Genomic DNA, 13,974 nt, shown 5'->3' on the forward strand with positions numbered 1-13,974 from the left:
AATTAAAGATATATAAAGATATGGTAAATATATTAATTTACAATATATATTCTAAACCTATAAAGAAGAGTGTTATTATAGGCGTCGTTTGAAGTGAGCCTACGTTAGCATGTTGTGAATATGCTCGGCACTCATAGGAAATGAGAATTGACATATACGATTAAGGACAAGGAAAGTAGGGAGCCGCCAACAAGTTTTTAAGGAACTTGTAAACCGTTCACGGATCATTTAAGGCAACCACGATAAAGGGACGACGAAAGACAATAACGATTGACCCATGAAGGTTACACCCCATTCATAATCCATGAGATTACTAACTCCATATGGTTCGGAACCATGAAAGGATGATCGGGGATGATCATACGAAGTGAGTCATGGAGTCACATTTGCCCGTATTGGCCTCTACTCGATTCTTATAGTGAAAAGTGATTCCTACGATCTCAAAGACATGCAAACAAAGATTCAATTCGCTCCAAACTATTATTATGCTAAATTAGTTGAATATTAAAGCAACATATGATTCTAAAATATTGTGATCACTTAATTAAACAATAAGATTAAAAATGAACTTAAATCGGTTGTCCAAATTATCGTATTAGGCGTGATTTTCAATTACATATTCCCTTTAAACATGCAATATGGTGATAAAAAATAATAATAGAACAAACATTAATATTGGAAGCAATTTAACCATAAATTATTAGTCAAATCAAATATAAATTAACTTAATCATGATACTAGCAATAAGAATAAAAATAAGAGTAATTAAGTGATTAATTACTCACTTTCCACGTTTCCTAAAATTGCTACATCAGGAATAAACTGTTAGTAACTTCAATTAAAATATAAATCAAATCGAAATTAAATTAAATTAAATAAAAAGTAGAGATGATTTGGTCTAAACCCTCAATTAATTATACCTTTCATGCCTTGGTTTAAGTATAGAACTTCGGGTATTGTATGGACTTCTTGGAGTGCTATGGGGAAATATTTTGAGAGAATAGGGTGGCTAGTATTTAGGCTAAAGAGGGAGAAGCGAATTATTTTGTGATCAAGCTTGTTGATGATTGAAAAAGGGGTGATATGAATTCTATTAAAATGAAAAAAAAGGGTCGAAGAATTAAGAAAAGATAAGAATTCGAATCGGAATAAAACTCTTGCGATAGACAACAGTTTTTGCGGTTTTTGTTTTTATTATATCTTTTGATCCAGAAATCAGAATAAGATAAATAATATGTCGTTGGAAAGCCGTTGAAGTTTAATTTCTAACCCAATTAGAATCAGATTAAAATCCTTTGTAGAATAAAAGATATGGCCGAAATAGTTGGACGGTGCCAGTTTTGGATAGAGTTTGGTATTTCATTCATATCTTTTCCGTTATAGCTCAGAATTGATATTATAATATATCATTGGAAAGATAATTTTAAGGGCTATCCAACAATCTAAGATTTGGATAAAAAATATGAGGCACGAAAATAATATCTGACTATCTTTGAACGTCTTTCAATTCGAATAGAATTAGGACTTTCAAAAAGAAGAGTTTTATTCAATTTCAAACTCTTTAATCTTATCTTTTCAAAAAGGATAATTAAGATATTTTAGAAACTTATAGAAGCTTCCAGTTAATCCTAATTGGTTGAGGGATGGGATTAAAGCTTTTGAACCCTCAACATGATCATTGGGTCGTAGGTAAGGTGGGCTTAGGTTTGGTTTGGACTCAGTTTAATATTTTGGCCATAACTTATTCGTTATAACTCGGATTTGGGCTTATATAGTTGGAAAGCTCTTTTCAATCCTCATCCAACTATTCCGTAATTGGACCTAGATTATGGACCAAAATAAACTGTATTAAATGTTTTTATAAAAAGGACACGAAGTGAATAATTTTAAGGGTTTAAAGGCACGAAAAGAGGAAAATAAGTTATGGTTTGGGGAAATGGGCTAGGAATTTGGGTTGGTTTATGAAATGGAAATATGGATTTAAGCACTCCAAGGTTAAATACTCAACCTGACCAATAATGGCGGTGAAAGGTTGTTCATCATCGAGTTTGGTTTTGGGGAGACATTTATAGGTGTCTACAATTATGTACTTATGTGTATATTCTATGTCAAAACTCTCACCATATGCTTTGTATCAACTTCTTAAAAATATAGGTTTGTACCAATTAATATTACATTAACCCTAATTCGTTATTAACCATATTAATCCCTTAATTTCGATACACTCCATTGACTATTTGACTGTCTTCGAATAGTTGTTTGACAATCTGATTGTATGAGATGGTTTGACTAGCTGCTTTGTTTTAGCTATTTGTGTAAAATTATTTGGTAATTAAATGTAGGGTAATAAACACTTTATTCAGTCTAATGACTAAAAATAAAGAAGATATATGTGTAGGCATCATTCGAAGCACACCTACTTAAGCACATGTGAATATGCTTGGCAATCATAGAAAATGGGATTTGACATTATACAATAAGCTAAGGGACAATAAAAGTAGGGAGCCGCCAACAAGTTTTTAAAGAACTTGTAAACCATTCACGTATCATTTAAGGCAAGTACGAATAAGAGACAACGAAAGGCAACAATGATTGACCCGTGAATATTACACCCCATTCATAATCCATGAGATTACTAACTCCATATGGTCCGAGACCACGAAAGAAGGAACGAGGATAGTACGAAGTGAGTCATGGAGACATTTTGCCCGTGTTGGCCTCTAATCAATTCTTATAGCGAAAAGTATTTCATGCAATCTCAAAGGCATACAAACAAAGGTTCAATTTACTCCTAACTATATTAAACTAAATTGGTTGAATATTAATTAACAGATAATTCTAAATATTAGGGATCACTTGATTAAACTACAAGATAAACCGGTCGTCCAAATTATCTTATTAGTCGTAATTTTCAATTATATATTTCCTTTAAATATGCAATACGGTGATCAATAAATACAATAGAACAACGACATTTTATACTAGAAGCAATTTAACCATAATATCGTTAGTCAAATCATAAAAAATACAATAATAAACCTAAATATGATACTAGCAATATAAAAACGAATAAGAGTAATTAAGTAAATAAATCACTCACGTTTCATGCTTCTTTAAATTGCTACTTCGTCGAGAGATGTACCACAGTGCAAGATCTATTCAACGATCGTAGCTAAGCTTTATTTGATTCAATTTCATGTATTTGTTAATTTAGATTCTTTTGTATTTGCCGTAAGAATTTTTATTAACGAATTGATTTATTTTTTTAATAAAATTGCAACTTTGTAAATAAATTGTTAGTAACTTCAAGCAATAATAAATCAAATTGAAATTAAATTAAATAACAATCAAAATAGAATTGATTTGGTCCAAACCCTCAATCGATTCTACCTTTCATGCCTTGGTTTAAGTAAGTAACTTTGGGTATTGTATGGATTCTTTGGAGTAATAATAAAAGTATAATAATTGTTTAATATGAGGGAGAGAAGATAGAATTGACGCAGCTGCCCCAAAACTCGTAAACGATTTTCTTATTTATAGAGGAAATATGAGGGGTGCAGTTCGGAACCCTAGCAAATGAGAAACGCTGAAGAAAAAGGTACTATCTCACGACATTGAGTGTCGTGTCACGGTACAAAATTCTATCATTTCTGGAAAAGAAAGCACATTAAGAAAAGAATATGGGAAAATCTTGGTGTCGTGGCATGGTACTTTTACACGTTTTTAAAACTTCCATAACTTTTGATTTGTAACTCAAAGTAAGGAACATAATATATTTTTGGAAAGATCTTTAGATTTTATTTCCAACCCAATTAGAATTAGGTCCAAACATTTTGTATAATTTAAGATCTGACCGTTTTAGTGTAAGGATGTCAGTTTTGGGTTGAGTTTTTATGTTTTGCTCATATCTTTTTCGTTTTAAATCGAAATTGGGCTTATGATATATCATTCGAAAGCTTATTTCAAGGCTTATCCAACCAAATAATATTCGGCTTTGTGATATGGACACGGAAAAAATGATGGGCTAGGAATTGGATTGGTTTAGGAGAAATAAATGAGATGTTGAGCTAAGTCTATGGTTTTAAGTACTTAGTAGATTCAATATGCAACCCGACCAATAATGACGGTGAAAGGTTATTCATCATCGGATTTGGTTATGAGGATATATTTTTAGGTGTCTACAATATGCATATGTTAGAATTAGCTTTTACAAACTTAGCAAAAGGCAGTGTATTCGATCAACTATATGATAGATAAGTCATTTTTCCGTAAATTACATGTAATAGACCTCTCTAAAAAAATTAACATAGTACTAGGTTTTTTCAAAAACAACGTTTAAACTCAATGTTTTTCTCTTAACCACACATTCACATTATTAGAGCTGTGAATTGAGTAGTTAGTCATACTTTTCTTGAACAAACAAGCTGTAACACCTCAATAATTCTCCCTTTTCCAAACCACTTATTTTAAATAAAATAAAGGAGAATTAGGGATTGTTCTCTTCAGCTTATTTGCAGTTCAGTTCAATTCAAGTCCTAATTTTATTCTCGCATAAAATATTCAATTCAGTTTAGTTTAGCTCCAATTAGTTAAGTTCAGTTCAGTAAATCAAAACAGGCCCTTATTGATATGTTACCACCACGTGTTAAAACATTAAGGCTTTAGTAGAGTCTTGTAGCGAAAAATCCAAACTTAAATTTTAAAAAAAATTGTAAAGAAAACCAATAAGTCTAAGCATATGAACTGGAACCATAAAAAAAGACCCTTATTTAAAACTAAAACAATATTCAAAGCCCAATTTATAAACAAAGTAGTAAAACATAAATAAGTTCAACACAAAAAACAAGTACTCTCAATTAAACCAATCCTTTAACAATGCGTTTGTCAAATATCTGAATTTCACACAATCAAGCTAAGAAGTGCAATACTGCTTCCCAATAATACAAGTGTAATAATTGGATCATCACAATGTCATTGAAAGGCGATGGCCATGACCAACAGGAAACACACAGACACAAAAATACGAAACTAGCAAAGCTGAGTACATATAAGCTACAACGCACCAAACCTAGTATGCTCAACTAATTAAAGAAGATAAACACACAACATAAATTCATTAAAGACTTCACAAGTACACTTAAATAGTTCAATCAACTCAACGAACTCAATACCAATTCCAATCACTTGACTCTTTACATTTATTTTAATTAATTTAATTTGGAAGACAAGGCTGTACAATATACAAAATCAATTATGGGCTAGGGTACAAGGTGTTAGCCTGTGACTTTCCGAGGTTTGTTTGATTCAACATGTCCTCTTTTCTTTTTATATTTACATTTTTAGTCTATAATAAGAGTTAGATGAGATCCTAAACTAACTTTGTGAGAATAAAGTCGCGCTCATTTAGTTAAAAATAGGTCGGGTTTGGGCAAGCCTAAAAATGCAATTTTAGTTAAAAACCCGAACTCGACCCAAAAAACCCACTTTGGCCTGACAAGCCTGCTACTTTTTTTGCAGGTTTAGGCACGAGAAATTATGTTAAAGCCCTGCTCAATTTTTAATCATCTCTGGGAATTATCACCTCCTAGAAAAAAACCAACAATAAAATATTAATATCCAAACTAATTTCCAGCAATATAATTTCATTTATAAAATATACATACAAATAAATATTATAAACATACTCGACGCTGGCCACCAATTTCCAGCAACAATCAAGTGCTTTTGATACATCCAAAACAAATTGGTCCATGGTGACACGCCTGCATTACATTTGTTTATTTCCAGCAATATATCCAAACTAATTTTCGGCAATATAAATACTAAAAAATATTATACTTCCTCCGTTTTACTTTTATTGTACCCTAAGGACTTGTACACTATTCGCTTAATCTTCTTTGATCATCATTTGTGATTTATTCATTAGGAAAAACACAGTCATGTGGGATCCAGTTAGATTTGTCTCGAAATCTACTTTTCAAATATCAATTTTTTTTAAAAATTTTTTTTTACAAAAATATAATTGAAAATATTAATACCTAAAGTAATGTATTGGCAAGTGTGAAATCCTTCATGGTGCAATAAAAAAAGAATGGAGAAAGTAAATAAAATAAAATTTCATTTATGTAAAAATACAAGGAGTTACACAAGCAAACACCCCTTAAGTATCACTTATGAGAACCTTTGATCTTGTAAGGTATACACTTCAATCATTATGTGTAATTCTTATTTGACTTGTCTATTCGTTTGTTTTGAAGTTCAGTCAAACTATATGATAATTAGATTTGATCAAGCTTAGACCGCGTTCTTTTGGATAAAAATTTATCAAACTAAATTGAATTATAACAACTTGAATTGAAAAGTTATACAAATAAGTATTATTGATTTGCATTAATATCCTTACCTAAATAAAAACCTTGAATCATTTCGTGATCGTTTTTATTAAATTATTGATTTGCATTAATATCCTTACCTAAAAAAAAAACCTTGAATCATTTCGTGATCGTTTTTATTAAACAGTTTTTTTTTTATTTTGAGAGAAAAACAGTTTTCTTTTTATTTTTAAAAGGAAAAGACCAAAAATAGAAAAATAGAAATCACAAATAAACCGTTGGGCCAAGTATCACTATGATCAACCCGTTTTGGACTTTCACATGAATTTCAGCATAACCATGGTCACAAAGCCACAAATGACACCACGTAGCCATAAACCTATAACTAAAACTATTAGTTCGAACCCACCAACTTAAATGGGCCAACAAAACAACACAATTTGAGCCCAGCAGCCCATTCAATCTGAACCCTACTATTACTACCCCTCATTTAAACCCTACCTCCATTCCAAACCCTAGAAATTCCTCTTACTTCCTCTCACTCTCTCTCCTCACATCTTCTGCCGCACTCTCTCTCTCTCTCCTCGCCGAACCTCAGCAACCATGGTACAATCTTCATCTTCTTCCTCTCTCCTCTTTCTCGAATTCAATCTTCTGCAAATCATTTTCTGTAACTGCGTTTACCATTGATTGTTTAATTGCAGGCGGATGTTGAAGATGTCGCAGCAGCAGGAGCAGCAGCAGCCGCACCAAAGAAGAGAACATTCAGGAAGTTCAGTTACCGTGGTATCGACCTTGATGCTTTGCTTGACCTCTCTACTGATGAACTCGTCAAGCATTTCCCTGCTCGTATTCGCAGAAGGTTTTCTGATTTTTTGAATAACTTAATCAGTTTTTTTTAGGAGATTTTGGAAATGAAATTAGGTTTTGATTGTGATGAAATTGAATTGATTTTCAGGCTTGGAAGAGGTTTGAAGCGCAAGCCTATGGCTCTCATCAAGAAGCTCCGAAAAGCGGTATAACTTCTATTATCTTTATATGTTATGATTTGTGCATTTTTTTGATAATTATTAGAATTATATTTTTATTTATGTAGAAAATTGGTTGCTACAAATTGTGAATCATGTGCGTTTGGATTGTGTTTGATTGATTTTGTATTGTTTCAATTCGGCTGTTGTAATTTTGATTTTGTTCAATTTTTTTTTTTTTTTTTTTTTTTTTTTTTTTTTTTTACAATTCTTCCAATCTTATGAGTATAAATGGTGATTAGATTGAATGGCATACCTGCTATATCGGATCTCTAGTTTATTGATGTTGTTGCCAACTGTGGTTTTGCGGAAATTGTATTGTATTGATTTTTGATATGAATGCTATACATTTGTATTGCTTACATTGAAATTGACTTGGAAATCTGACTACGAGGAATTGTTTGATTAATTGCTACGCATACTATACCTTAAAGAATTGCTGATTGATAATGTAAAGCAATAATTTTTACTCAATTTTGAGCCTAAATGATATAGGTTTATCATAATGGAATGATGAATAGTTTTAGGAATGTATCCGTTCGATATTTTAGTTCGTTCCTAACAAGCAGTGGCAGTGTGATGTAATTGAGATGAGTTTTTCGATGAAATGTGGCTTCACTTTTTCATCTATGTTGCTTCAATTGGTGAATGCAATTGTTAATGGTTCTTAGTTTCTTAATTTGCTATTGTTATTGGATTGAACACTCTTTTATTGTTGCTGTCACTAATTGAAAAGATGAAGATTTTTTCAAAATGAAATTAGTGATAAATAATTGCTGGCACCAAATGTATTGAGTAGCATGGTGCCATGTCATAGGATTGAACACTCGTATCATGATGTCATGATAAGTTATCAGTCTTGTTTGAACCGCCAAGCGTATTGAGTCATGCGTGTTTGAACCACTAAGTGCATTTTGAAGCTATTCTTAAATCTTGCTGTTAATTGTGGTTAAGTAGTATAATCCTCTGTTTTGAAGGGATCTCTTGCTTTCGTTACTGCCTCATTTCCAGTAGTGTAATTTGTATCTCTTGCAGTCTGTAATTTTTTTTAATGCAAGGAAATTAAAAATCATGATTTTTGTAACAGAAACGTGAGGCACCACCTGGTGAGAAGCCCGAGCCTGTGAGGACTCACCTCCGTAACATGATCATTGTTCCTGAGATGATAGGCAGCATAATTGGTGTTTACAACGGAAAGACCTTCAACCAGGTTGAAATCAAGCCTGAAATGATTGCCCACTACTTGGCTGAGTTCTCAATCTCATACAAGCCCGTGAAGCACGGTAGACCCGGTATTGGTGCTACCCACTCTTCAAGGTTTATTCCCCTCAAGTGAAGACATCATTCTGTTACATCTTTGCAGTATTTAGAGTTAAATCTCGCTAGGTTTTTTGTTCGACATTTCATCTGTCATGACTCACTACTGAGTACTATGAATTTTGTGAGATTTTTAATGTGTTTTTATCATACTATTATTATGCAAATGAATTAAGTTTTGTTGAACTTCAATGGTTTGTCATTGCTGCTGGTTGTGCACATTATGGAATTAAAGTTGAGTTAGTATGCTGCAGTTCTCCATGGTTTTAGGGGTTACTCCGTACTTAATTTTTAGGCGTATCGTTGTTTTGGGGCAGAGCTGCTCTCTGGAAATTAGTAGTCATTAACCAAGAAGGGATTTGTTGCCTTATTCATGTACCAATGAATGATTAATTCAACACTGAATGCTTTGGCTGCGGGTTTAGTGTTATTTAATCTTGTAGGAAGGATATTCTATTATTTTGAAGGCAGTAATCGATCAATTTAAGGGATTTGTTTGATTTAACCAGACAACTTATTTTGGTTATAATGATATATTAAGGGTTCTGGTTACTTTCCATTTTTAACCATGAGTACATAAGATGAAACAAGGTGCGGGCAATGTTTCTCCCAAACTTTTCCTTTCCAAAAGGTAGCAAGATTAGGATCGAGTCTAAGTTTGTCAAGAAAGTGGTAGCTTTTGAGAGCTTTAATATCAATAATTGGCTGGCTGATTCAATTAGCGCCTTCTTGAATCCATACCTTCCGGCAAGCCTAATATCAAAGAGTATGGCCTTACACTCTGCAATATCAGGAGACCAGAACCCCTGGTGCTTCGAGTGCCAGCAAACAGCACTTCACCTTCAGCATCATGGCCACAGCTCCCTGCCCCATCCAACCTTCGTCCCTCTAGCTAGCATCACAGTTAATTTAATGAAGTATGAGGGTGGAGGCAGCTATGTTTTGGCATTCTTCTTCTGTCTTTTCTTAACACCCGAGCCATACACCATGGAGCAATACTTACCACAGTCCTCAACAAGTCTATGAACTCTGTCACAAATTATTGGATGCGGGGTTTCCTTGCTGTTAACAGACCTTGTGAATCCTGCGATTCCAGATGAACCATAAAAGCGCAACCTCTACTGAGTTCTTCTTTGCATTCAGATTTATTCACCTGACCAACATCTCTTTGGAATCTTCATGTGGGTCTAAGGGAAGAAGGGAAATGCAGTCACATTCCTTACACAAATCTGAAACAGCAGGGCAGGAGAAAAACGCATGGTGTAGCGTATATATTTCTAAGGAGCGTGAAAGACAGACTCAATGATTTAATTTCTTGGCTATGTTATCTAGGAACTTTTAATGACCATAATAGTGTGTTCATCTATTGTGTAACTGAAGTTTTACTAATTGAGGCATGCCTGGTTTACTAGTTTGGTTAGTTGCCTTGTGAGAAGCCTGAGCCAGTGAGGACTCACCTCTGCAACGTTCCTGAGATGATAGGCAGCATCAATGGTGTGTACAACGGAAAGACCTTCAACCAGATTGAAATCAAGCCTGAAAGTCAGGCCACTACTTGGCAGAGTTCTCCATCTCATATTGGTGCTACTCACTCTTTAAGGCTTATTCCTCTCAATTATAGAACTAAGTCGCTAGGTTCTTTGTTCGACATTTCTTCTGTCATGACTCACTGAGTACTGTGAATTTTGTGTGCTTCTTAATTTGTTCTTATGTAGTTATGTTATACTATTATGAATTAAGTTTTGTAGAACTTCAATGGTTGGTCATTAATCAATTTAAGGGATTTGTTTGATTTAACCAGAACTTATTTTGGTTTTTTTATTTTATTTTTTTATTATTCGGGTTAATAAGTTTCTCCAATTCAAGTGCCAGAAAGACAGAAAAATTGTGAGCCGAGGCTAACCATTTCGGTAGACGGACACCGAGGCTTTGCTTTTCTCCTCTAGAGGCTGAGGTGAACCCGAGCTAGTAAGATTCACACCGAGAGCTCTAATTCACCACTCCCAAGCTCACTACCCCTAGCCCCCATAGCTAAAGCTCACTATGTCAACAGCAGAAGCAAGTCAATTGAAAAATATTTTGATAAGAACAAATAAATACAAAAAATACTTTGATAAGAAATTCTCCGGCATACTTTATTAACAAAAAATATTTTTTGACATATATATATATATATTCATTTAATTTGTTGATGTTGGAGAATTTAGAGTATTTAATTGATTATTATTCATGTTATGTTAAGTTTAAGTCATTTGGTTACGGTGTTCTGAGTTAGACAATACGAAGTATATGATTAAGGTAGTAGTATACAACTAGTTAAGAGAAAGGAAGAAAGTGGCTGAATCATCACTATTATTGCCACCGTTACTACTTACGGTTTCAGTTTTAATTTCTCTTGATTTAGTTGGGCAGTTTCATACTTAATCCATTATAACTTAGTGTATTAATGCATTGTTTAATGCATCTCTTAACATTTGATGTTTGATGCGTTGTTTATGTATGTTCTATGAGATTGTTCAATGAATGACATAAAGCTTGTTTTAATGCATGCCTGAATGCATTGTTACGTTTGGTAAAATGTAATGACGTAGTACTATCTTATATATATATGAGAAACTAAAGGTGGGCACGGGCCGTGCCGGCAGGCGGGCGGCACGGGCCCGACACTACGCATTTTCAATCAATCATTTAAGGGCCCGACACGTCCACTTTTCTGTTGTCAGTTTTCAAAATTATTATAATTGTAATATGTTTAAATAATTTTTGATTCATTATGGGACATATATCCTATAATTTTAAAAAACAAAAAACCAAAAAACAGAAAACCACAACAATGCCAAACGAACCTAAGTTAAACAATGTATGATCAAAATGTCGTTTTATCATAAATTTTCAATCAATCATTTAAGTTAAACTATGTATGATCAAAATCATTTCCAATCAAACTTAATAACTACTTTATAAGATATATTTATATTCATTAAAGTAGTGGAAGAATAAAAGAAAAGAGAGTATTATGGTAAAGTAAAAAAAAGAAGAGGGAAAGGAAAAAAAGAAGAGGGAAAGATGAGCGCCAAAATTTTCAGCCTAGGCGCCATTGTGAGAGGAAGGTGAGAGGCAAAATTTTCAGTGGGCGGCAACAATTAATGGATAATATACCATTAATTTCCCAATTAAGCATCAAAATTTCCCATCTTCTCCCCCAAAATTTCATCTTTTCCCCCAAAATTCCTTGGCGAAAAACACATCCAATTTGAATAAGGGAAGAATTGTGAAAAAATTATTCAAGTGTGGATATTAATTTCGTCAATCAGTTACAAATATTCGCAGGTAATCTTGTTAGTTGCTGAATTATTTCGTTTAAAATTCCTAATTTGATGATTTTGATAATTTAGGGTTTTCATTGTTTGATTTTGAAGTAGATGGTTTTTGGGTAAAAATTAGGTTTTTATAAAGATTGAATTGAAAGGGTAAATCATTTATATTAATAGATTGATTTGTATGTTGTCTTTGGTTTTGTTTCTTGTGGGATGTTATTTAATTGAAGGAGTTTTCTGGGTTCCATTGTATTGGAAGCAATTATTGTTAAATGGAATCGATGTTTATTTGCTGTCAATAATTTTATAGCATCTGTTTTTTATACGTAGGATCATTTTGTCAATATTAAATTAAAATATAATTTTATAGTATCTTTTTTTTTATTTTGTTGAATCTGAAATAAATAACAGTAGTGTGTTTGACATTGTGGCAGTGAAATGGAATGCAAAAACATGTCCCCTCGTTTGAACATTAATCTTAATGAAGTGATAAACGATGTGATTAGCTCAATCGGAGATGCAAATCGAATCAAACGATGTAACAGAAGAAGAAGCAACAATGCATGCCATTTGATTATTAATAAAGAAGCTGAGGTTACTAACATTAGTAATGAAGAGATTAAGGTTGAAACATGTCCCCTCGTTTGAACATTAATCTTAATGAAGTGATAAACGATGTGATTAGCTCAATCGGAGATGCAGATCGAATCAAACGATGTAACAGAAGAAGAAGCAACAATGCATGCCATTTGATTATTAATAAAGAAGCTGAGGTTACTAACATTAGTAATGAAGAGATTAAGGTTGAGGTTAATAACAATATAAATGAACATGATTCTCATAATCAGTCAAACGGAGATGAACAAGTCAATCGTACTCCGGCTGTGGGTATGTATCTTGCAAGCGGTGAAGAATTTACAAGGTTTTGCCATATGTATGTCTTTGAGAAAATGTTTGTATTTGTATGAATTAGATATGAATCAGTAAGCCAATATTTAAATTGATCCTGTTAATACCATTTTGATGTTGTTTAAATTCGGAAAGATGTTGTTTTATGGAATTTGATGCTCAGAAATGCGGAAAGGTTTTGGGTTTGTAGTGGGAGTTTCATAATTTCAGATTTAAAGAAACCAGACCTCGAACTGTTTTATTGACGATTGGTAACATTAGTATTTAAAAGTACTAATTTTTATTAGGACGTTACTATTTATGGGTAATAGGTGAATGAAATGTAAAATGCAAACAAAAATAATAATAATTGGTATATTGAATTTAAATTAATCATGACTTGAATTGTTTTATTGATAATTAGTATCATTGATATTTAAAAGTCTAATTTAAAATGGGAAACATTAGTATTCATGGCTATTATATATGTGAATGAAAACTAAAAATAAAACCCAAAAAAAAAGGAGTAGTTTGGATTTGAATACGGATCACTTATACATAATAGGAAAGCATTCACCAACTACACCAAGGGGTATCAGCACATATATTATCGTATTATTTATTTATTTGTACTATTTATATTTATGTCAAATATATTAGATGATTCTATTAAAGACAATATGATTCCTTAAATGGTATAATACACTTATTAATATATTATGATGATTATTGTATGTTGTTGTTTGGTTTAATAATGTGTTTCAACAAAAAAAAAAAAAAAAAAAAAAAAACTTAAATATGTTAATCAAAGTGAGATATTTTAATAGGCGGTCAAATTTAAAACTACTTCAATTGCACACCGTCATTCGCTAAGGGTTTGTTCTCTTCGCCTTATAAAAATAATTTTTAGGTCTAATAAGTTCAGATTAGTTCAGATAAGTTATAATAATGTCCAATAAGTTACATAAGGTCTAATAAGTTACATTAAGTTAAATAAGGTCTAATAAATTTCAATAAGTTCTAATCAAGTCTAATGATAAGTAGGAGTGTCCATTCGGTTTTTGGTTTGAATTTAGCCCAAATCCAATCCGA

At 32.5% G+C, this 13,974-nt stretch overlaps 1 protein-coding gene across 1 annotated transcript; it reads left to right on the forward strand.

Moving 5' to 3' along the window:
• Positions 1 to 6,829: 6,829 nt before the first annotated feature.
• On the forward strand, positions 6,830 to 8,869 carry LOC145567137 (small ribosomal subunit protein uS19x). Its single transcript, XM_081626372.1, has 4 exons — positions 6,830 to 6,938; positions 7,037 to 7,194; positions 7,291 to 7,348; positions 8,448 to 8,869. The coding sequence occupies exons 1-4, from the start codon at positions 6,936 to 6,938 to the stop codon at positions 8,694 to 8,696; spliced, it is 468 nt and encodes a 155-aa protein (XP_081482498.1). The 5' UTR covers positions 6,830 to 6,935; the 3' UTR covers positions 8,697 to 8,869.
• Positions 8,870 to 13,974: the final 5,105 nt, after the last annotated feature.

This window comes from Chenopodium album, chromosome 11, assembly GCF_948465745.1.
Source record: "Chenopodium album chromosome 11, dcCheAlbu1.1, whole genome shotgun sequence".
NCBI lineage: Eukaryota > Viridiplantae > Streptophyta > Magnoliopsida > Caryophyllales > Amaranthaceae > Chenopodium > Chenopodium album.